Here is a 25325-nt window from a genome sequence, read left to right as displayed (position 1 = left end):
AAGGAGCTGTTGACATGGAATTGAACCAGATTTTGGTAATAAAACCCAAACAATACAAGCATTAAAAAAAATGAAATCTGAAGAAATAGTTATGTGTAATAACAATGGAATGACACAAGGAGAAAGTACTGAACTATTGAAACATATTTAATACTTTATATATAAAGCTTTTATGGTGATGGCAGCTTAAACACCTCTCATATGGGAAATTAAGTCACATTCTTTGCTCAGGTATTTTCACAGACTTCAACAGAGTGTAAAAATCTTGATGTTTAAGTGGGTCTCGTCTATCAAATCTGATCTTAAATTTATATTTTCTATTAATTTCAAGTCAGGTGACTGTCTGGGCCATTCTGCAGCTTGATTTTCTTTCTCTGAAAGCATTTGAAAGTTTCCTTGGCTGTGTTTTAGATCATTGTCTTGCTGAAATTTCCACACTGGTTTCATCTTCATCATCCTGCTAATGTAGATGTTGGACTGAAGCAGCTAATATTAGTTCATACTAATGAAGGGCAGAGGGTTGCTGAATAACTACTGAGAGATTTCAGCTGCTGTCAAGGCTTTTACTGCCTTTCTACACCTCCCTTTCCTCATGTGTTCAATACTTTTTGCCTGTGTTTTTTCATTTTATTACACCTGACTTAAATTGTAAGGGTGTCACGATCCTCCAAATCCTCAATTCAATAATATTTTCGATTCTAAAGTCATGGAACGATTAGATTCTCGATTTAAAAAAGAAAAATTTCAAAGCACAAGTTATGCCATTTTAATTTTATGCAATATAATTACATCTGACCGTTGTGCGCTGTGACAGTCATGAAGCTCTGTGTTGCTCTGGAGGTCCAGCAATCTGTACTAAATGTGCACTGGTAAGACCTTCAATAACTTTTTCCTTCACAATATTGTACATGGAGGGCCTCATCATAGCTGTGAGATGCGTTCTACTTAAGATTTCGTAGCGCGGTTCCAGTACGCTAATTAATTGCCTAAAACATTAATTACCGGAGTTTTCTACCACTGAATAAGGTTGCATGTCCGTAGCTATAAATACTCCTACCCCGCTTGTAATTGCCTTTACACATGTTGAGTTACTTCAAAGACTACAGAATACACAAGACATGTCACTCGTATCTTTTAAATGGGGAAAGGTGGAACTGTCAATATGGTGAATAAAGCTCCGCCTACTAGTACAAGAGCCAACCATCGATTGCTATATGGTGAATAAAACCCGCCTTCTAGTACAGGAGCCATTCATTGATCGCTATAGACAGACGATACTCTGGGGGAGGAGCTCTGACCAGACGTGAATTTCTGCAGATTTTGTGTAATTTCGACATTTAAAATATTAAACTAAAGGGACAGTTGTTGTTTAATTTTAATTTTAGCTGTTAGGTTGACTTTCAACAAGCGTGTGTTTTTTTTCGCTTGGCAAGCCAAGGGGACGTTACATTAGGGTGTAGCAGCAATGGCGATAGCATTTTCTGATTCAATAATCAAAACTGAGCATGATTTTCGATTTAAAATCACATTTGAGACACCCTTATTAAATTGTAAACAAATAAGTTTTGTTTTCTTTGCATGTATGGATTTCTGTGGTTGGTCAAAATTTTAAGTCAACGGCACCTATAGAAATATGTTTTCTGAGAACAATGGTGATGTGTTCAATATTAATTTTCCCCTCTGTACGTCTATGAAATTTATTCATTTAACATCTAGCCTAATCCAATCTGAATCAATGCTCAGTTACCTTAGCGTGCATGGCTGTGCCGTCCTGCTCCGGCAATACGTCTGAGAGCAGAATGAGGGACTGTGATTTGCCCTCTCTTAGCGAGCGACGAATGGGTTTGGGCCTCCGCTCTCCATCAGGGGTGCGGCTCTTCTCCAGGGTCCGGCTCTTTTCCCGCTCTGAGGGTGACACAACTGGGACCGGGCTGGGGGTTTTGGTGGGAGGTGCAGCAGGGGATAGTGCTGGGACCTCTTCAGTTTTGCTCGGGGAGGAGGCAGGAGGTGTGGGTGTGGATGCAGGAGGGGTCAGTGCAGGTGTGGGAACAGGTGAAGGAGCTCTGGGGGACATTTTGTCCTGGATAACTGCTGTGGAATCTGTGATGGTGAGGATGGTGGTGGTGGCTGTGGTTGTGGCCGCCTTGACTACGTTTTCCTCATCCGGTTTCTCCTTGTCTTTCTCCTTCTCCTTCTCTCGCTCTCTCTCTTTTTCTCTTTCCCTCTCCTTCTCTCGCTCTTTCTCTGCACGCGCTGCCTCCCGGAGTGGTCGGATGAGATCGGCTATTGAAGTCTTTTTGACCTTGCCTTCAGGAACGCCGTCGCCCTTGGCCCCTCGACCTGCACGCACTTTCTTAAAGGCAAAAAAATCACCAAACTTCTTCTTAATGTTTTTGGAGGGGGCTGTGGTGGGGATGGGGGTTGTAGTGGAGGTGGTAGGAGGGGCAGTTGTGACACACGTGGGCTCTGCAGGTTGTGCTTTAATGAGGGGCTCCTCCCTCTGGTGCTTTCTGAACACGAGGAGAGGAGAGGCATGATGGGAAATGTCTTTTGACAACCGGTAAGGATATTTCTTTGTTAGAGATCATGATTTAATGATATGCTGTGATTAATTCCAGTTAAATACATGTTGATTAACAGTGATCTGCATAGATGAGTGCATTTGCATGTGTGATGTACTCACAGGGGGTCATCGGGGATGATTTTTTTGGTGAAGAACTCTTCTACACCTTCATCAACCCTCCCCATGTTCTCATTGGCCTCATTCTCGATCTCTGCGGCCTGCTCCTTTACAGACACAAACGAATACAAGGTCAGCCAACCAATTAAAATCTACTGAATATTTCATCAGAACATGAAAAACTGCATCTTAACCAAACAGAATCAAAAGATTGACGTGAGATTTGACCCTTGATCAACAACCTTAACCTCAGATGATACACCCACAGATCGCCCACAATCCTTTCACTCAGCAGCTAAAGCAAGGTGTATATTAGACCATTTATAAGAGTTCTTTATGTTTGCTGCTTGTCAAACCTAAAAACAAAGCTGTTCCCAGCTATATGCCATGTAACATAGTGAGATCTCAGTTTGCAACATCCATTCATGACACGTTCAGTGATTGTGCAACATGCTCATTCGGAAAACGGAGCCCTATATTTCATTTCTGGAGATCGCAAATTATGTAGTCAGAAGTACGTATGGCTGCATTTCATCTTTAAAATGAGCGCTACAGAGTGCTATGACAACGTTCCTTTTCATGCTTACCAGCTGACATTTTTCCTCCGTATGGACGGCTTTCCCGCTATTACCAGTTTGTCCGGTTAGCTTGACATGTACATCGGTGGATTTGAGACACAAAGAGGAGTTGACCACAACAACAGGGTTTGAGTCCAGTTTACAATAGTTCCAGAAAGCAGATAAGATAAAAACAGAAGCCAAAAAATTAAATAAACAATAACAGGATGAGAATGTGGTAAAATCTGAAAATGTGGTTATGTTTTCACGAATCCAGCAGAGGCTGTTGTGTAGGCTTTTTTAGATGTGAAATTTGGCTGCTGGTGATCTACTGACTGACCGACTGACTGACTGACTGACTGACCAAATACCCTACCCATCCCCTTCCCTAAACTCTTTTCAAAACCACAAATTGACCAGATTACCCCTTCCCTAAACCCAATTTACAGTGTTTTCAAAAGCAAAGCAGAAAAAGAAAAGCCCACGTGGCTCATTTTTTTTACTACGTTTTCAGATTTAATCACGTTCTCACTCTGTTATTTACTTATTATTTAACTTTTTGTCTTTTGTTTTTGTTTCACCTGCTTTCTGGAACTGTGCTTTGCCGGACTTGAACCCTGACTCTGCGATCAACTTCTCTCTGCATCTCATGTTCGCCATCATAGATGGAAAAACTGGTAACAGCGGAAATGCCGTCCACACGGCGAAAAGTGGTAAGCTGGTAGCTGTCGGTGCCGTTATACGTAGCTCTGGCTAAATAATTCACGCTCTCCCGAAATGAATACGGGAGTATGTTTTCACAACGTGCCTGTGCTGGTTTATTTGTTTAAATTCACAAATATTTTAATTTAATGTGGTATTTAGAGTGTCAGATCAGGTTCAGTTCACAGAAAATTACCACATAAGCTCTATCTCTTAAAGTACTGTAAATTTAAGCCACTTACATTATGCAATTGAAAATGTAATATGCACCAATTTTTTTCCAAGATGTTAATGAGAATAACAAAAGATGGTTAGAACCACTTTGTTGGACACATGGTCTTTAAAAAAAGCAAATCAATCAATCAATCAATCAATCAATCAATCAATCAATCAATCAATCAATCAATCAATCAATCAATCAGTCACTTGTGATTGTAGAGTTTGGTTGAGGGTTAAGTTGACATCATTGTGTAAATATTGCTTTTTTCTCTCTCTTTCAGATTAAAACAGATTAAACACAGCATGATTCAGACTGTGTTCAAAGTGGATTTGTCTTCAGGCGGATCTGCCAATAGTGTCCTAAGAGAGAGCCAAACCCTTCCTCACACTCGCTGTCTGTTCCCCCCCCCCCCCCCCCCCCCACTACCTAATATAATTACGCCCCTTAGACACAACCTCATTACACACATACACACACTTAAATGAGAGTTTGAGTGCTCATAAGAGATGACTGGTGTATCTGTCATGTATCCTCAACAAGAACACAATAGCTGCAGATATGGAGATTGTCTATAGCAAGATATGCCAGTCATGACCATTCTTAAATTTTGACTTTTGATGACATTACACTACACTGTGAATGTGTTAAATGAACACAATGATTTTCATGATGGCATTTATTAATCTTTTACTCAAACAATATATTGCCTATAAGCTGAAATCACATGGCTTCAGAAATACACGGTTGTATAATTTCTGTGATGATTAATAGATCTTTAATTTCAATATCAGAGGAGACTCTAGATTGATAATATTGAATCTAGTCTAAATTGAATCTAGACTGATTAATAAAAATAATAACTAACAGAAAATAAATGAATGAATAATTTATTACACTTAAAAAGCACTTTTCTGGGCACCCAAAGCCCTTTATGTACACACAGACACGCACAAAGGTATATAGATTAGTCAGTACCAAAACCAAAACTAGAACTAATTTAACAAACTGATGATCTTATGATATCTTATGATGAATGAACTGTAAGAGTTGAAATATTGCAAATATTTTGATATTTTTGACAATTCAAAACATGAACTGAAAACAGAGACTGGTGACTCCAAAACCCAGCAGGTGGGAATGCAGGAAAAACCGGCTCCTGCTGCATTTGCATCTGAGCCTGCTGAAACTCGGCTTCAACCACCCCAATTCACACATATGGTCATTTCAATGTTTGAATGTTCTAAATTAACCAAACTGACTTTAACTATCATGTTTGATATCATTTGAAATGTCTCAGTGCGATTGGTACAAGGATCTCATTCTCTCAGAAATAGACATAATCAAAACAATAAATATATAACTTCAGGCATCTTTTGAACCACTGTGAAGGATGTGACTTTACCACAGGCAGCACTAAGTGTGAATGCCTTTTGTTATGCACACACCCCTTTCCTTGAGGGAATTCTTGGATTATTTAAAGGGACATGAAACCCCCTCGTTTCAGCAGGGTGTTTTCACACCTCTACTTTGGAAAAAGTCAGAAAAGTGGGCGTGTCCAGCTCTGTTTAGGGGGGAGTGTCGGAGGAACTAAAGTGGGATGGTGTGGGAGTGTCTATTTGGGCACGCGTGAGTTTCAGTCAAAATACACACACAGGAGAAAGTGATGGTGTTTCACTTACATGGACATCTGTAGTCGAATTATTTGCTAAATTATTAAATGTTGGATTTTAACTGCAGTTTGGCTCTTTCATTCAGGGAATTCATTCATGCCCCTCGCGACAAACGCGATATTTGATTCGAGGATCTGCCCTAAGCGTGTATTTTTCATGCAATGTTTGATACAGCACAGCGAATGAGAGAAAAAAAAAACTCAGCATTTCCCGGAAACTTAGATGCCGCGTGTGTTATTCCGGTCACAAAATGCGGTGCAAACATGTTTGCACTCAGTGCAATAGTTAACTTAATTCGATACAAACAAACTGAATAAACAAAGAGCACTGGTCGCTCACTTACCAAATCTGTAGAGACAGGACAATCACCAGCAACTAGAGCCGCGTCTTTATGAAGAGAAGACTACAAGCGAATCCGGATTTCAGCGTTTGCAGATGAGAACAGCTCTCAGGTAAACAATGTTCCTCCTTAGACACGTAAGTTATTGTTGTCGAGCGTCGCGTACACTGTTAATCCACACGTGACTCCAGATGAGCTCTCACAGAGAGAAAATGAAAGCGAACTTAATGGCAGCAAACTATAAAAGCAACACTTCACGCTTGTTTTGCCAACACACGGTGACACTAATGAATATTAATGAAGTTGCACAATAGAGCACACTGATTGGTTTGAACCAAGCCTTACTCATGTATTAATGCAACACACTGTAAGACGTTATAAGACTCACTCTGGCACAGACGCCCAGTCTGCATGCTGGAATACACGCTATTATGTCATGACCGTGACGCAGCTTCAAAAATTCGTTTCAAACAGGAAGTACGAATTTGCTTGAAATAACGCAAAAACAACCAATTTACACTTTTTAGAGAAATATAGGTGTCCTAATAGTGTTTTTAGCAGTGTGGGACACATATACGACTGTCAACAGCTCAAAAAATGTGTTTTGGTGTTTCGTGACCCTTTAAGGTAAGGTTTGAGAAAGGCTCAGCGCGATTCTGCCTGAACCAGATCAGCCCGTAACATGGAGCCTGCTCCATGTTATGTATATTTTGAAGTCAGGAATGCATCTTTTTCATCTTGGATTTGTCTTTGATAATTTGATGTTTTGTATTGATCGTTTATGAATTAACTGACTGAATTTGGCATAATACATTTACCTGACTAATAAATTATGTTTTGAATTATTCAAACCTCGTGTTATTATCACTGATAAATGTTGTTGTCCATAGCACTACAAGCCACTGTACAGGTTATTAACGGACTAAAACATGTTAGACGGAGCAGCATGGCACGCTATACAATGTTGTTAGAGATCGGACTAACAAATTGGCATTAATTCAAGTATACTTAGAATGTAAAAGGCCAACTATTAGCTTTCTATTTAGAACAACAAAATATTGTTGAAACTAATCTAAATGTGGGTATTTAGGCCTTCATCTACAAACTTATATTAAAATACTTTGTCTTGATTAAGTAGATAACAGATCTATGGGGACCACATAAAAAATATCCTAATCTAGGTAAGTAGGGTTCTGCCGGTTTAGGATAGTAGTTAATCGCCTCTGTTTAATGACCAAGACTGACAAGCTTGTATTAAGAGATTGTATACCCGGCCGGTGCAAGTAAATGAGAATAAGGTATAATAACAAATCAAAAGAATATTCAATCATAATCTAAATTAATGTGGAAGGAAACAAAATAATCTTATCAATGTTTTATAATTGGAGTCAGATAAAACGAGGATAAACATATAATAATATTCTAAACCACCTCATACTAAAATTGGAGTCGGATATGAGTTAAGTTTAATATAGATCAACATTGTGCACTGGAAAGACCGAACATGCAGTGAACCTTCATCCACCAGTGGATACCGTCATTGGACCAACTGGCTGGACCTTACATGAACGAACGATACAGGGCAGCATGATGCCGTTTCTTTTCTCGCTTACCAGCTGACTGCATACCTCTGTATTGACGGCTTTCTCGCTGTTAGATGCTAGTTTGTCTGGTAGCTCGACATGTACGTTGGCGGACTTGAGACGTAGAGCAAAGTTGACTGCGACCATGGGGTTTGAGTCCAGTAAAAAACAGTTCCAGAAAGCAGGTTAAACAAAAACAAAAGCTAAAAGATCAAATTTACAAGTAAATGTGGTGAGAATGTGGTAAAATCTGAAAACGTGGTAAAAATCAGGCAAGAGCTTTTTTTTAATGGATTGCTTTTTAAAACACTATAGTTAGGTTTAGGGAAGTAGGAGGGCAGGTCAATCTGTGCTTTTTAAAACACTATTGGTTGAAATTAGGGAAGGAGGAGGGTGGTGGGATCAGTCGGTTGGTCAGTCAGTAAGTCAGTCAGTCAGTCAACAGCAGCCTCTGGTGGATTTACATGAGAACAGCAAGCGCAAATAGCACTCGCGAGAGAAATTTGAGATCTGAAAAAGCGTACACATGAGCCTCTGGTGGATTCGTAAAAAAAAAAAAACTGCAAAAAACGAAGCTTCTGGGGCATATTTCGCTCGCTCCAGAAATGTAGGGGTACGTAATCAAAATGAGCCTGGGTTAAATTTTTACAATTAAAAATGGACAAATAAATCCTAAAATTTAAAATCTCCAAAAACAATATATTTCAATTATATTGCAAAATATGCATATACATACAAGTATTTTCAGTATATACTTTATTACGTTATTCAGTGCTTCACCAGGGTGGGCGAAGATAAAAATCTATTTTGCCATGCTTTTTTTTCTGTAAATCTGTAACTGTTGGAAGTTTATGAGTATTGGATACGTATGGGTATGTATGGGTAATGAAGTGTTTTGATTAGTTTTTACTTTTTTAACAATGGACCCTTTTCGCAAGACTGTTAAAACATGTTTACCAGTCATCAGCATCTTAAATCCCTGAAAGTTCTTAAGTTATTTAGATTTTTTTAAAAACATATGAACATTTATATGTATTTACAGCATGTATGCATTATATCATCTTTGGATCAAATTTGCTTGTGCAATACATTTAAAAAGAGTTTGTGGGCAGGACTGTAAATTTGATGTTGTTCTTTGTTCTGGTTGCCGTTATCAGTCTCACACAATTGTTTTTTTTCTTTGACAACATTGTGGAGTTTTTCGTTAATTATTTCAGCAAATAGAATTGTAAATAAATTATTTGTTTTACTCTTGCATTCACTGTGCTCTAAGTTTACCCAACTACAGTATGATTGAGAAACTTTGAGATTGGAAAAGGGTCCATAAGTTGAATTTCTGAAAACACGTTTTCACTCTCAGAACTCACATTAATGCAACGAATCTGTATTACGAATGAAAATTGGGTCAGTGTTGATTTTTCAACTCTGCCAGATCAGTAGCTTACAAACACTACATACAAACAAAAGCACAGGGTGCCCGGTGTGTGTGTTTTGCCCATTTCCTGCTGCTTGCTGCACAGACTGCGAGGCCTTCGGGCAGTTTGGGTACTGCAGAATAAAAAAATAAAGAAATATGGAGAGGGAGAAGGAGAGAGAGAGACCACTGCAGAGCTATAGCAACCATATGCAAATTAGGCGCCGCACACCGCATGAGAAATGGATTATAAATCATTTAGCGCCTCTCAGCCAATCAGAAGGCAAAGCACTCATCACTCCATCTTTAAAAAAAAGAGGAGGAGAGCAGGCGCCACATTGAGTGAGGCGGCACAGGGAGAGGTGTTTCCCACACAATCATATTCCCCTACAACAAAACATTCTGCAACCATTCAACTCTTGCTCAATTATGAACCAATAACCAAAAACAAAGCTTTTGGTTGGTTTGCATGGCCTGCTGGGTTTGTTTAAAGACTAAACAAGATGTCCAGGGTTTTTATTTTTTAACATAAGGCCACAGATTAATTATTTCTTCATTCACGGTGAGTTTATTTATGGTGAGTTCAATAAATAGGCTGTTACACACATCAGTATGCAATTAATTCCACTAGCACAATTTGAATATCAAACATACATGAAAGCAGATAATGTTAATGCCTGATGAGTTAAGCTGTTCTGAATCTACTCTTGCAAAAGTGACAAGTCTGGGTCTGAAAAGCTGTTCTCAGATCAGTGTAGCAGTAGAGGCTGATGCATTGATCAAAGATTGTTCCGACTCACATGTCTTGACTTTGTGTACATTTTGGCGGATTTTGCTTCTTACATTTCCAAGTAAGATGTGAGATATGGAGCTGTCTAAAGATGTCAGGTTGAGACCGTGATCCATAGGCTTTTGTCTAAGCTTCCTCTGTGGTAAAGCCATGATCCGTATTGAAGACGTCACTGCTCTACAAAGTGATTCAATCCAACACGATTCTCACAAATACAGTACAAAACAGTGTAAGGTGGTGCTTAACCTTCAGAAAATGCTGATCATGTTGAAAACCTTATATAAAATTAATATGAGCTACTCATATAAAATTCAGTTTTTCCCTATGAGATTGACCATTTTTCTGAAAGTTAAGCAACTGCCTGAAAATTAACACTTTATACAACTATGAATAATACGGTTTTGTATGCCTGTTATCAAAATGTGACAGGGAAAAATCTGATTTTTGAATTCAATCTTTGGTTTTGTAAGATTTGCAATACACATTCAGCAAAATAAACAAACAAAAAATACTAATAAATCAATTAAAATAGATAAAAATGGGGTTGAAAATTTAAGTGATAAATGCAATCAAGGCTTATTCTGATTATTTTCTCTTTACATTTCTGGAGCAAAATACGTCGCAGGAGGTATGTTTTTATGCAGTTTTTGTTTCCGTGAACCCACCGGAGGTCACTGTCTAAGTTTTTTCAGATCTCAAATTTCTCTCACAAGTGCTTTTCACGCTTGCTATTTTCACATGAATCCACCACAGGCCGCTGTTGACTGACTCACTTACTGACTAACCGACAGATTCCCCCACCTCCTGCTTACCTAAACCCATCCAATAGGCTTTTAAAAAGCACCGACTAACCTAAACCCAACCAATAGGGTTTTCAAAAGCCATCCAAAAAAAGAAAAGCCCCCTGACTTTTACCACCTTTTTAAGATTTTACCACATTCTCACCGTTATTTACTTGTTCTTTTAAATTTTGGCTTCTGTTTTTGTCTTACCTGCTTTCTGAAAACGTTCTTCACCGGACTCTGTTGTTGTGGTCAACTCCGCTGATGAACGTGTCAAGTTACCCGGCAAGTTGGTAACAGCAGAAAAGCCATCCATACGGGGGTAAGCAGTCAGCTGGTAAGCATGAAGTAAAATGGCCTCATACCACCCCGTAGCATACCATTTATATATGAAATGCAGTCATAAGTACTTCTTGCTACGGATTTCACGATCTAATGAAATGTGTATAGGGCTATGTTTTAGGCCCTATGTTGCAACATATTTAACGACTGAAAAGTTTTCCCCATTGTAAGTATCTAAAAAATAATCACAGTTCACGATGGCAACAAATGCCAGGCTGGTTAGTGCACGCCACTTCGCAAAGTAATACTACACGCCTAAATGATTATGCAGTTTTTTTACACACAAAAACAGTCCTGTAGTCCTGTTGTTCAACTTAATAACTATGAACTGAAATTGATGTTTTCATAATTTATAAAGAACTTGGAACTTTTGGGAAATTTGGAACAACACTAAGGGTGCCATGGTGGCGCAGTGAGTAGCAATTTCGCCTCACAGCAAGAAAGTTGCTGGTTTAAGCCTCGAATTTCTGTGTTCTGTGATTTCTGTGTTTGCATGTTCCCCCCGTTTTTGCATGGGTTTCCTCCGGGTGCTCCGGTTTCCCCCACAAATTCAAAAATGTGCTATAGGTGAATTAGGTAGACCTATTTGTACGTACTGTATGTGTGTAAATGAGGATGTATGGATGTTTGCCAGTGATAGGGTGCAGCTGGAAGGGCATCCGCTATGTAAAACATATGCTGGATAAGTTAGTGGTTCATTCTGCTGTGGCGACCCCAGATTAATAAAGGGACTAAGCTAAAAAGAAAATGAATGAATGAATGAATGAATGAATGAATGAATGAAAGAACACTAAATGAGGGGATTTTATAAGTGTTACATCACATTTGTAGTACTTGATTAGTAATAGCTACACATGCACCCAAGTTCCGCAATCCTCTCAATCAATTTCATACAGTGATATATGTTTACTAGAGTTCTTTTATAAAAGGGTCTCTTTTAACATAATGACTTTTTATGACGTGCACATGTTTATTGAAGTCTTACAAACTGGTGACTTAAGGACTCCAGAGTAGCTCCAGTGAATTATTGAATTATTTCAGATTGAAAAAAGGTACATGTAGAAAAAAGTTTGTCAAAGCAGATAAAAAAGGGGAGAGTTTAAAAGTATGATAAACAAGCTACTTGTCATGGTTAATTTTATGTTAGATGATTCATCACATGTGATCTTTGATTGTAATGTTGTCCTGATACTGGGGTGTTGACAGTGAGGAGCGCTTCTTCCTTTGTCACCCACTTGTTCTTCTCAACATCAATCTTAAGGTCGTTTTACACAAAACTTAATGTTTGTGAGTATTTTGTTCATTGTAAATTGGAGAAATGCGGCAAGTGGAAAACACTGGAAATCACTGGCTGTACTGAGACGGTCAATGATATATAGCATTATTATAGGGTAGAATGCAGGTAAAAATACAAACAGTAAAAAAAAAATATGCTGTGTGTTTTCCTGTGTCATATGACCTTGTTGACTGTAACTAGGGTGATATGTGCACTGAAATGGTGAAGTAAGCACTGCACTCAACTGCTAGGCAGTTTTATGCAGCAGTGTCGTTTTTCTAACAGAACTAAATAATTTTATTGCTTTAAAAATCCAAATAATGTTGGTGGTGGTGATAATATTATGATAAATGACAGAACGGGTGTTGTGGCTAATAACCAGTAGCACACCAATGCAAACTATCGTACCAAGCCAACCTGTCCTGAATACCTTTTTTTATTCTTTGCTTATGAGTAAAAAGAAGTTCAAAGGTTTACTGCTATCATCTAGATGAATATTTAAATGTGTGCTGCTAAACACATGCAAAAACAAATTATATTAACAGTAGTGAGAAAACAGCAGTAAAGAAAGCATCTAACCAGTCACACCTGCTCTTCAGAATGTTTTTTATTTTATTTCTGTGGTTCTTAGTACACTGGTCAAACCACTTTTCAGAATATTTGTTGGCAATCTTAGCTAATCATAATGGTTTATTTTGGGTCACTTTTAAATTTCTACACAACCAGCGCAGAGACATGATGATCAGGGAGAGGCTGCTCCCCAAATCCAGGTTGTATTCTTATATATTTATGTCAGGAATGCTGTAATACTCGGCAATAAGTCCACAATTCAATGCACATATGGAGATTGTGGCTTTTCTGTTTTTCCTTAAAATAAAAAAAATTATGTATTTTGCATTTTCTTCATTCTTTAATTAGTCTTTGAACTGGCTCTGTGCATGTTAGAATGAATGCACATGCGCTGAAACACAGCTCCCTGGGAGTAATTGCCCCATCAATGAGCACTTAAGTAGGAGACGTTTTCACAAGAAAATTAAAGTAATGTGAGCCATATGTAAAGTTTCAATGTGCAAATAACCCTTAACCCTTCTAAATGGTAAGACTTGGTTATGACCAATAATTATATCTATGTCCAACTTGACAAGCATTTGATCAGTTATTCCTTAGAATGCAAAAATTCAGGAAATTGTGTTGTCTGCATCTTTAAATAAAACATCTTATTCCTGCTCTCTGTGTTTTTTATATTAAACAAACAACAAAAGATAATGAAATCACTCTGCTCCTGACTGAATAGCTATATAGCTCAGTAATGTATTTTTTACAGTTATGCTTATACAAAGTAAGCACTGTTATTTGATTTTAGTTCATGTAACTGAAAGTTCTACATAGGCTCATTCTGAAAATGTACATTTCTGGAGATTACAAATTATGTAGCCAGAAGTTCGTATGGCTGCACTTTGTTTTTAAAAAGAATCCTACGAGGCAGAAGGACGCTGTTACTTTTCACGCTTACCAGCTGACCGCTAACCTCCGTACAGACAACTTTCCTCTGTTACCAGTTTGTCCAGTTAGCTCGCCATGTATGTTGGCAGACTTGAGATGCAAAGAGGAGCTGACCACGACTGGTGTCTGGTGAAGCACGGTTCCAGAAAGTTGGTAAGACAAAAACAGAAGCCAAAAAATAAAATAAACAAGTAAATAACAGTGTGAGAATGTAGTAATTGTTTATGTATATAGAGGTATGTTTTCAGTATAAGCCTGGGTTTATTCATTTATTTTTTGACAGAGCTTTTTGACACATGGCATTTTTCATATCATATACTGAACCGTACCGAAACCGTAATCTAAAACCCAAAACCAAACATGAAAAGTATGTATTGTTGCACCCCTAACTCCCATATTTCAGACCACACCCACCTATTTCATATTCATAGATATATACAATACATATTGCATACGGGCCCTGAGCATGCGTCAATACCGCTGCCATATTGGAACAGTGCTCCCAAGACAAAAGTCCTTCAACCGCACTTAGTCAAGACCAATCAGAAGATGCTGGACTTTTGCACTGTGTAAGGAGCGAACAAAGAAAACAAAGCATAAAGGCATCACATTTTATAGATAAGATTTATTTTTTTAAGATCTTATGTGTTATGAAATTGTATGCTCAATAAGTAACCTAGTGATGATAGTAGTCACTTACTGCACTGACCATAAAGCAAAGTAGCATTAACTTGCACTAAATACTATAGTATGTTTATGCTAGTTTTGTTAAAGAAAACCAGCGAAAATGTACAGTAAATGAAATATGATAACAAGATGCTGGTACCAGAAACTATTGCTGGCTACTTGAATGTTCGTTTTTGAAGTAACTATAAACTTTTAACATACAGTTTAAATCAGAAAGGTGAATATTATGCACATTGGGATGCAGGGAGATCGCTTGTTCACACTAGTCGTTTATAACGAAGATTCCTTCACAAACGAATCACTCCTACTTTAACTTAAAAGTGGAATTTGGATTAGACCAAATTTAAAAGTGAGGGAGAATTATACACTTGCAGAATTATACACTTGCATGCACACAAACAAACGCTCTTTGTCGGCAATGCCAGTGCGATTGACTTATTTATCCATCGATGTAGAAAAGTGATGTAAAATTATCAATTTTGTCATTTTTAAATAATATTTGCATAATGACCACAGGGAAAATTCCCAATCACATATGTACATGTATATATGTATACATATCTATGGCTCCCGATGGCAATCTGTCACTGCACCTTGGTCCCACATTCATTCAAAAGAGCGCTACCCTGTACCAAAATGGTGGCTCTACTGACGCATTCCTTCCAATAGACAACAACAGTTTAGGCAACATCCAATGTAAATATCTGTTTCATATTTACCATGCACCAGTGATAGTGCACAGCTGTTTCTCGGCCAGATTACCAAAAGAAGTATGCTTTAGCAATCTGTTTTGAACTCCAGAAACAAACTAAAAAGGCTTTGGCCTGATTTTGTTTTAAATGACACCCGACTACCTTGCTTTATTGCTATAAATATATCAGGACCCAAAAGTGCACAGTATTTTTGTTAAAAGTCATCTTCTGAAACCACTACATAAGAATTCTACTGAGCCTGATTAAATACAGGACTATTTTATCACATGATGTCAAATCACGGACTACACTGGTCAATGAGCATCCATCCATAATAAACCTCTTTATGTGAGACTGGTTAGATGTAATAAAAGAAATGCTTGTGCCATCATATATGAGATCGAGAGAGAGAATTTTAACAAGGATACAGGGACACTATAGAAGCTCCCAGAGCCTCAGACACAATTTCAGAGTGGATCATATTTCCCTGAGACCAATGGATGGGTTTTACCATAGAATCACCCCTCATTAAAGGACCCTGTGGTCCCCCTTCTGCTGACAGCCCTGCAGGAACATACTGTAAAATGTGCACACACACACACACACACACACACACACACACACACACACACACACACACACACACACACACACACACACACACACACACACACACACACACACACACAGAGAGAGAGAGAGAGAGAGAGAGAGAGAGAGAGACTGGACCATCAGAGAATCATCTCTTCTCCAGTCGCTCGAGCTTCTCCCCGAGGCACCACCTGTCATTGGATTTTCAGCAGCCAAAGAACATGACCATCACACAATATGGACCCAGACCCTGGCCAACAGATCATGCTGACAGGAATAAACATATAACACACACACTCATTCAGGTGATCAGAGGAAATGACAGGAGCGTTTTCGTCCCTCCGAGCTCGTGTCTGCGATAACAGTGGCGCCAAACTCTCCAGAGAGAGTCTGTTCTGAAAAAAAGCCGACCTCACACACAAACTCACAGGTGGTAACAGCAGTCTACAACTAAACATTAACACAGGTATAATCACAAAAACCTTGTCACACATTTGCACCCAGAGTAAAAAAGTAGATCTCAATGGATGTGTCTTTGTATAAGGATACACACCCTAATAACTGTCCATGGCAACTAGTACTCACAGACAGTCATGACAACATTCAGCATTACACTAATGCACTCCAGTTGTCATGACAACAACAAAGCCACAGCTCACGGACATAGAGAATGACATCATAATGTAGTTATGTTTCAATAAATGCACAATAAACAATATAGATCATTTAATAATGTTCCATAATAAGTACACACAGGTTTTTACACAGCAATGTTGTTATAGTCATCATTTTCTGGACACTATGGGCATTCTTTGACACACCCTTGAACAAAATGGCAAATGAATTCACCAATCCTCATTCCGCAGTATTAGCATTATTTAAATGGACACTACAACAGTATGACTGTAATAACTTGCTTTTTGGCATACAATAATGATATGATAGATAAGTGATATGACAAATCATATCACTATAGTATAGCAACACCATAATGTTTGTGGACATCACCGTGACTGTAATATCATGGCATTATTGACACCTTGGCATACTAATATTTAAGGTGGCCATAATGGTGGCAATCATACACTCACTGGCCACTTTATTAGGTACAGCTGTCCAACTGCTTGTTGACGCAAATCTTTAATCAGCCAATCACATGGCAACAACTCAAAGCATTTAGGCATGTAGACATGGTCAAGATGATCTGCTGCAGTTTAAACTGAGCATCAGAATGTTAAAAAGGTGATTTAAGTGACTTTGAACATGTCTTGGTTGTTGGTACCAGACGGGCAGAGCATTTCAGAAACTACTGATCTACTAGAATTTTCACGCACAATCTTCTTTACGGTTGGTCCGAAAAAGAAAAAATATCCAGTAAGCAGCAGTTCTGTGGTCGCAAATGCCTTGTTGATGCCAGCGGTCAGAGGAGAATGGCAAGACTGGTTCGAGCGGATAGAAAGACAACAGTAACTCAAATAACCACTTGTTACAACCGAGGTATGCAGAAGAGCATCTCTGAACACATAACATGTCCAACCTTGAGGCAGATGGGCTACAGCAGCAGAAAACCACACCGGGTGCCACTCCTGCCAGCGAGGAACAGGAAACTGAGGCTACAATTCGCACAGGCTCACCATAATTGGACAACAGAAGATAGAAAAAACGTTGCCTTTTTTGATGAGTCTTGGTTTCTGCTGCGACGATAGGGCATTTGGACGGTAGGGTCAGTATTTGGCGTCAACAACATGAAAGCATGGGTCCCATCCTGCCTTGTATCAACAGTTCAGGCTGGTGGTGGTTGTGTAGCGGTGTGGGCATATTTTCTTGGCACATTTTGGGCCCATTAGTACCAATTGAGCATCATGTCAACACCACAGTCTACCTGAGTATTCTTGTGGACCATGTCCATCGCTTTATGATCACAGCCATTTACTAATGGCTACTTTCAGCAGGATAAAGTCCAATGTCATAAAGTGTAAATCATCTCAGACTGGTTTCCTGAACATGACAATGAGTTCCCTGTACTCAAATGGCCTCCACAGTCACCAGAACTCAAACCCATAAAGCACTTTTGGGATGTGGTGGAACGGGATATTTTCATCATGGATGTGCAGCCGACAAATCTGCAGCAACTACATGATGCTATCATGTTAATATGGACCAAAATTTTTGAGGAACATTTCTAATACCTTGTTGAATCTATGCCACGAATGATTAAGACAGTTCTGAAGGCAAAAGGGGTTCAACCCAGAACTTGTAAGATGTACCTAATAAAGTGGCCGGTGAGTGTATTTACAGTACATGACTCTTGTAGACATTATAATAATATTTTTTTACATACTATGGGATACTATGTCAAAAAAAGTTGCAATCCTGCACACGTGGCATTAAATTGCTATATTATAACTTTGGTTTTGTGTGACACTACCGTAACAACAATAAAAAGCATTTATTTTACTTACTATAAGATCCTTTAACAAATGAAAGTTGTAATGTACAAGGTATCACAAAATCCTTGTTTTACCTTAAAAATTTATCACAACTTAAAACACACCAAGGTAAATGGATGGTATACATTATATCAAAGAACATTACCTTTTTCTGCGTCATACATTTAGGTGTACTACTAAGGTGTGGCAATAAAGGTAGTATTACCATGATACTGTATTATTATCTATATAATCCTGGTATTTTTGACTTGGGATTAAGTTAATTGCATAGTAATTAAGAATAGTAATTACATAGTATTTTACGACATACCTTAGAATATTATAGTGGAAACTGATCATTTTTACATGCTCTCAGAAAACGATAGCTTTACCAATATTTTGACAGACACTTATTTGACAGTAATAGCATTATTCCTTTTAATACCATGCAATGTTGTAAATAAAGGCATATTTTTAGATGTTAATGTTATCCGAGTACCATAGTATCACCATGATATTGTGGAAACAAGCATAACGTATTAACTTTATTTTTAGCATTTCTTTGACATAACATGGGGTACTACGGTACATAAAGGTTTTCATTATATCAATCTACATGGTACCATAGAACTATTTAATACATATTATAAAATTATTGTTATTTTTTGTGGACATTACTTTTATGTGTATGGTATGTAAATATTATATAAACAATATAGTATGATATTACCATCATTTGCAGTATGTCTGGCATATGGAAAACAAAGGCAGTAGTCAGATGTAAAGTCTATTGTAATAATAATATACATTTATATTTATATAATACCATATCATTTTATAACCTACCCTGGGATCCAATGATAAATCAAGGTGGTATTAATATTTATATGCTACTAACAGCACAGCTGTAGCATAGTATTGCTAGATATGTAAAAAATAATCTTCAAATACCACAGTAAATGAATATGATAATAATGTGGAATCCTACATGACAGTAGAGACATTTATAATGTTTTCTGTTCATGAAAGAATCCTGAACAAAATATATCGGTTTCCACAAAATAGTTAAGCAGTGCAAGAGTTTTCAGAATTGAAAATAATACATATCAGTGTATTACAATGCTTTCTGAAGGGTTGTGTGACACTGATGACTGGAAATATAATAATTTACTGTATTTGACTTGAATTTTTTATCATCACAGGAATAAATCACTATATATATATATATATATATATATATATATATATATATATATATATATATATATATATATATATATATATATATATATATATACATACACACACACACATACACACATACACACACATTTACACCCTTCTTTATTATTTAAAAATACTACTATTATGTCAGTATCTTTTATAGTAAAATTTGTTATTACATTAATTTTACTTGGCATTAAAAATCACATTGAACCCAAGCTTTTGAGCCGGAGTGTATATATCTAAAATCCCAGGTAGTATCATTGTACTAGGGCTGCATTATATTGGAAAGGTTTAACATTGGACTACTTTATTATTTTGCGATAATTTTTGCGATATGAATACAATTTTCTAATCTAATCTTGAAATCTAATAAACAGTCTTGCAATTTTTTGGGGTCCCCCCACATGTTTTCATTATGGTCTGTGTTATTTGCAGTGCGTTTTATGTATTTACATGTGTTGTACTTTCATGCACGTGTTTAGTCAGAGATTGATCAATTCCTGCTTCCTATTTTCATCTCTATAAAATATAATAATTAAGCTATACATTTTGTTTGTAGTCTGTGCTCTTTGCAGTTTTTGGGGTCCCTCGACACATTTCTGTTGTTATCGCTGTTATTTGCAGTGCGCTTTGAGTCATTGCAGGTGTTGTACTTTGTCGTACTATGTGCATCTCCATAAAATCTAATAAACAATCTTTAAATTTTTAGGGGATACCCCCGCATGTTTTCATTATGGTCTGTGTTTTTTGCAGTGCGGTTATGTATTTAGATGTGCTGTACTTTCATGCACTTGTTTAGTCACAGATTGATGAATTAATGTTTACTATTTGCATCTCCATAAAATCTAATAAGCAATCTATAAAATTTTGGGGTTCGCCGACTTATTTTTGTTGTTGTCTGTGCTGTTTCCAGTGCTTTTCTGTATTTGCATATGTTGTATTTCTATTCATGTATTTACACAGAGATTGATGAATTGATATTTACTATTTGCATCTCTTTAAAATCTAAAATACAATCTACACATTTTGGGGGTCCCCCGACACATTTTCGTATTTATCTCTGCTATTTGCAGTGTTTTTTGTGTATTTGTATGTGTTGTACTTTCATGCACGTGTTTAATCAGAGATTGAAGAATTAATGTTTACTATTTGCATCTCCATAAAATCTAATAAACAATCTTCACATTTTTTTGGGGTCCCCCGACACATTTTCGTTGTTGTATTGTGAGTGTTTTCATGCATAACAATCTATAAATACAATCAAGAAAAAGATGCAATTGAAGTGTTTTATTGTTTCCCGAGTCTAACAGTATTCACGTACAGTAACTGAATAATAAAAATAAAAATAATTCAATAAAATTAATCGTAGTTAAGCTCACAAGTGTTACAATTTCTTATACCTGAATGCTTTTAAAATCATTTTACAATCAAAAACACAAGCAAATGATTAATTATAATACAAACTCAACACTGAATTTTCTGCGATGTGACTATTACAAATGACTATTGCGATATCAATGCTTAAAAGATATATTGTGCAGCCCTACATTGTACTAATCGCTGTTATTACTATATAATATCTAACATGGTGTCATTATAGAACTTCTTCATAATGAAACTAAATTCAGTTAACACTATATACATATAAAAGCCCGAAGTGCATTGACAGGAAAGACGTGTCTCCAAATGACTCAACAAGGTGGGTTTTAACACACCTATGATTATATAACACCTTACAACCATACGGAGTTTCCACAATCACAGTGTGAGGGCACAAAAGCACCCTTATCACACACCCAGCATTAAAGACGCACAAATCACCTCACAATGGAGGCATCAATAAACAGGCCACATGCCATAGGAGCACATTAGACGCACAATAGTGTAAAGGCATGTATGTGTGTGAGCAGCTACAATTGAGAACACCGTAAAACCCATCGCTATGGCAACCATTTACCAAATGACCATTCACGGGGTGCACAAGTGTTACAGATCCATGCACATAAGAGAAGAAACACCATCATCCATCTCTGTTTTTCTCTTCATCACACATCCACACAATAAAGACACTGCAGAGAGGATATTATATCAAACATCCTTCTCCACGGGAGAGACAGAATCGCAGTGTGCCAATGCAACCACACACTGTCGTTGCAGCATCGGCAGTAGAAACACCGCGACCAAGCATCACATCACACACACAATAAGCTACTCCTTCACACAACACTCAGGTGATGATCTGTACAACAGAAATAAGCCAATGGGAATGCTAAGAAAAGAGGGATCCTCCATACTTGATGATAGAAAAGAGGGTGAAACCCTCCTTCATCTGCCAGCATTAATAATTGAGATGCTACAGCAGTCACACCAAGCACAACCGTCCATAACCAGTGGACAGATTCTGTGCCTCTTTCTGACAGCATACACACACACACACACCGCCCAGCTGAGCCTCACAAACACGACGACACACACACTCATACACTGCCTGAAAATGGCAGTGGAGGATACACACCCAAAAAACAGAAGCGGCACACTTTCTCCGAGCATCTCTTACCCTCGTATTATTACCAAAAATAAAGGGATAGGAGATGAGCCTACGGTGTCTTCCCTCCCCCTCTCTCGCTCTCTACCAGCAGCAGAAGCGTCCCCAATCTCAGCCTTCCCCATGCTCCTTTCTTCTCGCTCTCCGACCCTCCCGGACGGCTGCTCTGCTGTCTTACCTGCGGCTTGCTGGGAGGCTGCCTGTTCCGGCGGTTGGGTCTGGGCCTGGAGCGGGTGTAGTGCCTCAGTGTGTGGCCTTCGATGGGCAGGTCCATAGGGGGCTGAGGAGGTGCAGGCTCCGAGCGCCGGGGCTCTCTGTTGCTAAGAGCGGCAGCAGCAGCAGCGGGAGCGGCAGCAGCATCCGCCTCTCTCCTCCAGTAGGAGGGGCTTCCTGGCTTCAGCTGGCCTGCCGTGGTGACTGACAGCCCCGTCGCCAACGGCAACGACTGGGCCCGCCTCCTCTCCTCCGTTCCTACCCTGGAGACCTGAGGCACTCCTCCTCCTCCCCCTCCTCCTCTCTCCTCTGGCTCCTGCTGGGGATGTGTGGCCGCACGCGCCTGCTGCTCCCCTTCCACATCTAACAAACCTGCAGAGAAATAAAGGGACAACAGAGGGAGATAGTGAGGGTGGGGGGAGACGGAAGCCTGTGTGATGTGTGTGTATCTACATAGAGATGAGGAAATAGAGAGACAGCAAGGGAGCGATGGATCTGCAGATATGCAGCAAAAAATGCAGGAAAAAAGAAAGATAAAGATGGACTCACTAAGGGGTCAGGATTTACAGTGGAAAGATAGAGGGTGCCGGAAGTCTGGCAAATATCTTTTTGTCAACCATTACAATCAATAATTAATAGAAATTCATTGCCAATTAATTACAATTACATTTTGCAAACTGGATATATATATATATATTAGTGCTGTTAATCGATTTTTAAAAATTAACTAATTAATCACACTTTTTTTTAATTAATCGTGATTAATCGCATTTAAAATACTGAAACTTGTAATTTTGGCTATTCAAATGTACAATTAATGTAAATGCAAGACAAAAATATTTAAATTCAAAATATAATTGTTTATTCAAATTTTTATTAAACTTGTAACACAGATTTTTTCATGTAAACAACAAACCCACAATAAACCATCAAGATCCTGGCTTGACATATTTATTACAGAAATAAAAAAACACAGGCATGTTAATGCCATTTGAATTTCAAAAAAATCAATGCCAATAAAGAAAATTTGTATTTGTAAATGCACAGAGACTCCAGGATGCCCGCAAATGAATGATAATCTCCTGGAAATCTGCCAAATGATTATATACAGTTGTTGTTTAACAGAGCAAGGAAATTTTCACAGTATGTCTGATAATATTTTTTCTTCTGGAGAAAGTCTTCTTTGTTTTATTTCAGCTACAATAAAAGCAGTTATTCATTATTTTAAAGCGTTTTTAAGGTCAAAATAATTAGCCCCTTTAAGCTATAATTTTTTCAGATAGTCTACAGAACAAACCATCATTATACAATAACTTGCCTAATTACCCTAACCTGCCTTGTTAACCTAATTAACCTAGTGAAGCCTTTAAATGTCACTTTAAGCTGTGCAGAAGTGTCTTAAAAAATAATCTAGTCAAATATTATTTACTGTCATCATGGCAAGGATAAAATAAATCAGTTATTAGAAATGAATTATTAACACTATTATGTTTAGAAATGTGTTGTAAAAATCTTCTCTCCATTCAACAGAAATTAGGGGTAAAAAATAAACGGGGCTAATAATTCAGGGGTGCTAATAATTCAGGGGTTCTAATAATTCAGGAGTGCTAATAATTGTGACTTCAACTGTAATTGTGCTGTATTCTGACCAACCTGCTCCCTTGGTCGCAAACCTAGTTGTGATTTTGCAGCATTTTTCTGCTTCTATGGCCAGGGCTTTTCTTCTTTTCATGTGCTCCCTCTCTGCTCCTCCTTTCTGTTTACCCTCCGTGTTTTTGGCTGACTGAAGTTGTAGCTGGTATAACTTTTATGCAAATAGCTAATCAGGCAGTACGCCGCTGAAATGATTGGACCTTATGGTATTCGCGATCGCCTGATTCATGGTTTGAGGTGTCCATCAAGCTGCAAAAAGCCTATGGCATGTCGAGGTGAGGTAATCGACGGCACATTAATTCTTTTATACTGAAACTTGCCTTTAAAAAGTGCTTCCTTGGCCTTATCCATGTTTCTTTGCATGTTAAACACGTCCAACACAACAGGAAGTAATAAAAAAAATGCAACTGCGTTAATTGCGTTAATTATTTTAACGCGTTAATTATTTCAAATTAATCACATGCGTTAACACACTAATTTTGACAGCACTAATATATATATGAGCAATATCACACTTGTAGCTGTGCGATAAGGCTGTATATCGGCATGGGTGGAAGGCGTGCCTTAGTGTTCCACTAGTAACGTAGCCAACCCAAGCTCATTCTGAAAACATAGCCCCGCGGACAATTCTGGAGACCACGTATTATGTGGCCGGAGGTACATATGGCTGCATTTTATTTTTTTAAGCGAATGCTACGAGGCGGTGTGACGCCGCTCCTCTTTGCGCTTACCGGCTGACGGCTCACCTCCATGTGAAGGGTTTTCCCACCGCAACCAGTTTGTCCGGTTAGCTTGTCATGTTACGTGGGCTGAGCGGAGACCCGGAGGAGAGCCGGCTGCGACGGTGGCGACGACGGTGACGACCGTGTTTGAGTCCGGGGAACAGCGATTTAAGAAATCAGGTAAAACAAAAACAGAATCCCAAAAATAAAGTGAACGAGTTCATAACAGGGCAAGAATGTGGTTAAATCCGAAAACACGGTCAAAATCAGACAAGGGCTTTTCTTTTTCTGGACAGCTTTTGTAAATCGTTGGTTGGGCTTAGGGGAGGAGGAGGAGGAAGGTGGGTCGGCCGATTGGCTGGCCGCGGGGCTACGTTTCCAGAATGAGCCTGGGTTGGACGTAGCAGTGCAAAATGGCTGTATATCGAGTTTGATATTGCGTTGATACAACAGGGCATAATCAGGTGTATAAAAAAGCAAATCAAACACGAAGAGTCTAAAAACCCCTTTTGTATGAGGAACTACTTTCTTCCGCTACTCAATCACATCTGCAGCTGACGTCAGAACAGCAGAAACCGTTACTATTTCACCAACAACACTTTAGAGCTAGTATTTGAATGATTCAATAAGCATAACATCTAAAGTTATGTCTAAAGCTGATTTTGTTCACATTTTAGGATTTTAAAGCTGAACGGCATAAAATGCCA

The 25325-nt window shown here is 38.3% G+C and overlaps 1 protein-coding gene and 1 long non-coding RNA gene across 21 annotated transcripts in view; both read right to left on the bottom strand.

Annotated features, from left to right (window-relative positions):
• The window catches only part of carmil2 (capping protein regulator and myosin 1 linker 2), a 93978-nt gene that overhangs the window by 17008 nt on the left and 51645 nt on the right, over positions 1 to 25325 (bottom strand). For 17 of the 20 annotated variants that reach the window (XM_073929415.1, XM_073929418.1, XM_073929416.1 and 14 more), the window contains 3 exons: positions 22209 to 22615; positions 2684 to 2787; positions 1748 to 2510 (listed from right to left, as the gene is read on the bottom strand). In XM_073929415.1, coding sequence (XP_073785516.1) covers positions 1748 to 2510; positions 2684 to 2787; positions 22209 to 22615 — 1274 coding nt within the window. Of the gene's footprint in view, positions 1 to 1747; positions 2548 to 2683; positions 2788 to 22208; positions 22616 to 25325 lie in introns of all 20 variants that reach the window. The other 3 variants (XR_012393763.1, XR_012393765.1, XR_012393764.1) reach the window with 1 other exon arrangement.
• LOC141378826 (uncharacterized) lies at positions 8935 to 14967 on the bottom strand. The gene is made up of 3 exons (XR_012394311.1): positions 13836 to 14967; positions 11104 to 13658; positions 8935 to 10760 (listed from the first exon to the last, which is right to left on the bottom strand). It is a non-coding gene; the product is annotated as an uncharacterized lncRNA (long non-coding RNA).

The sequence above is a fragment of the Danio rerio genome, chromosome 18, assembly GCF_049306965.1.
Source record: "Danio rerio strain Tuebingen ecotype United States chromosome 18, GRCz12tu, whole genome shotgun sequence".
NCBI classification, from domain to species: domain Eukaryota; kingdom Metazoa; phylum Chordata; class Actinopteri; order Cypriniformes; family Danionidae; genus Danio; species Danio rerio.
This window is presented reverse-complemented; position numbering and strand designations above follow the sequence as displayed.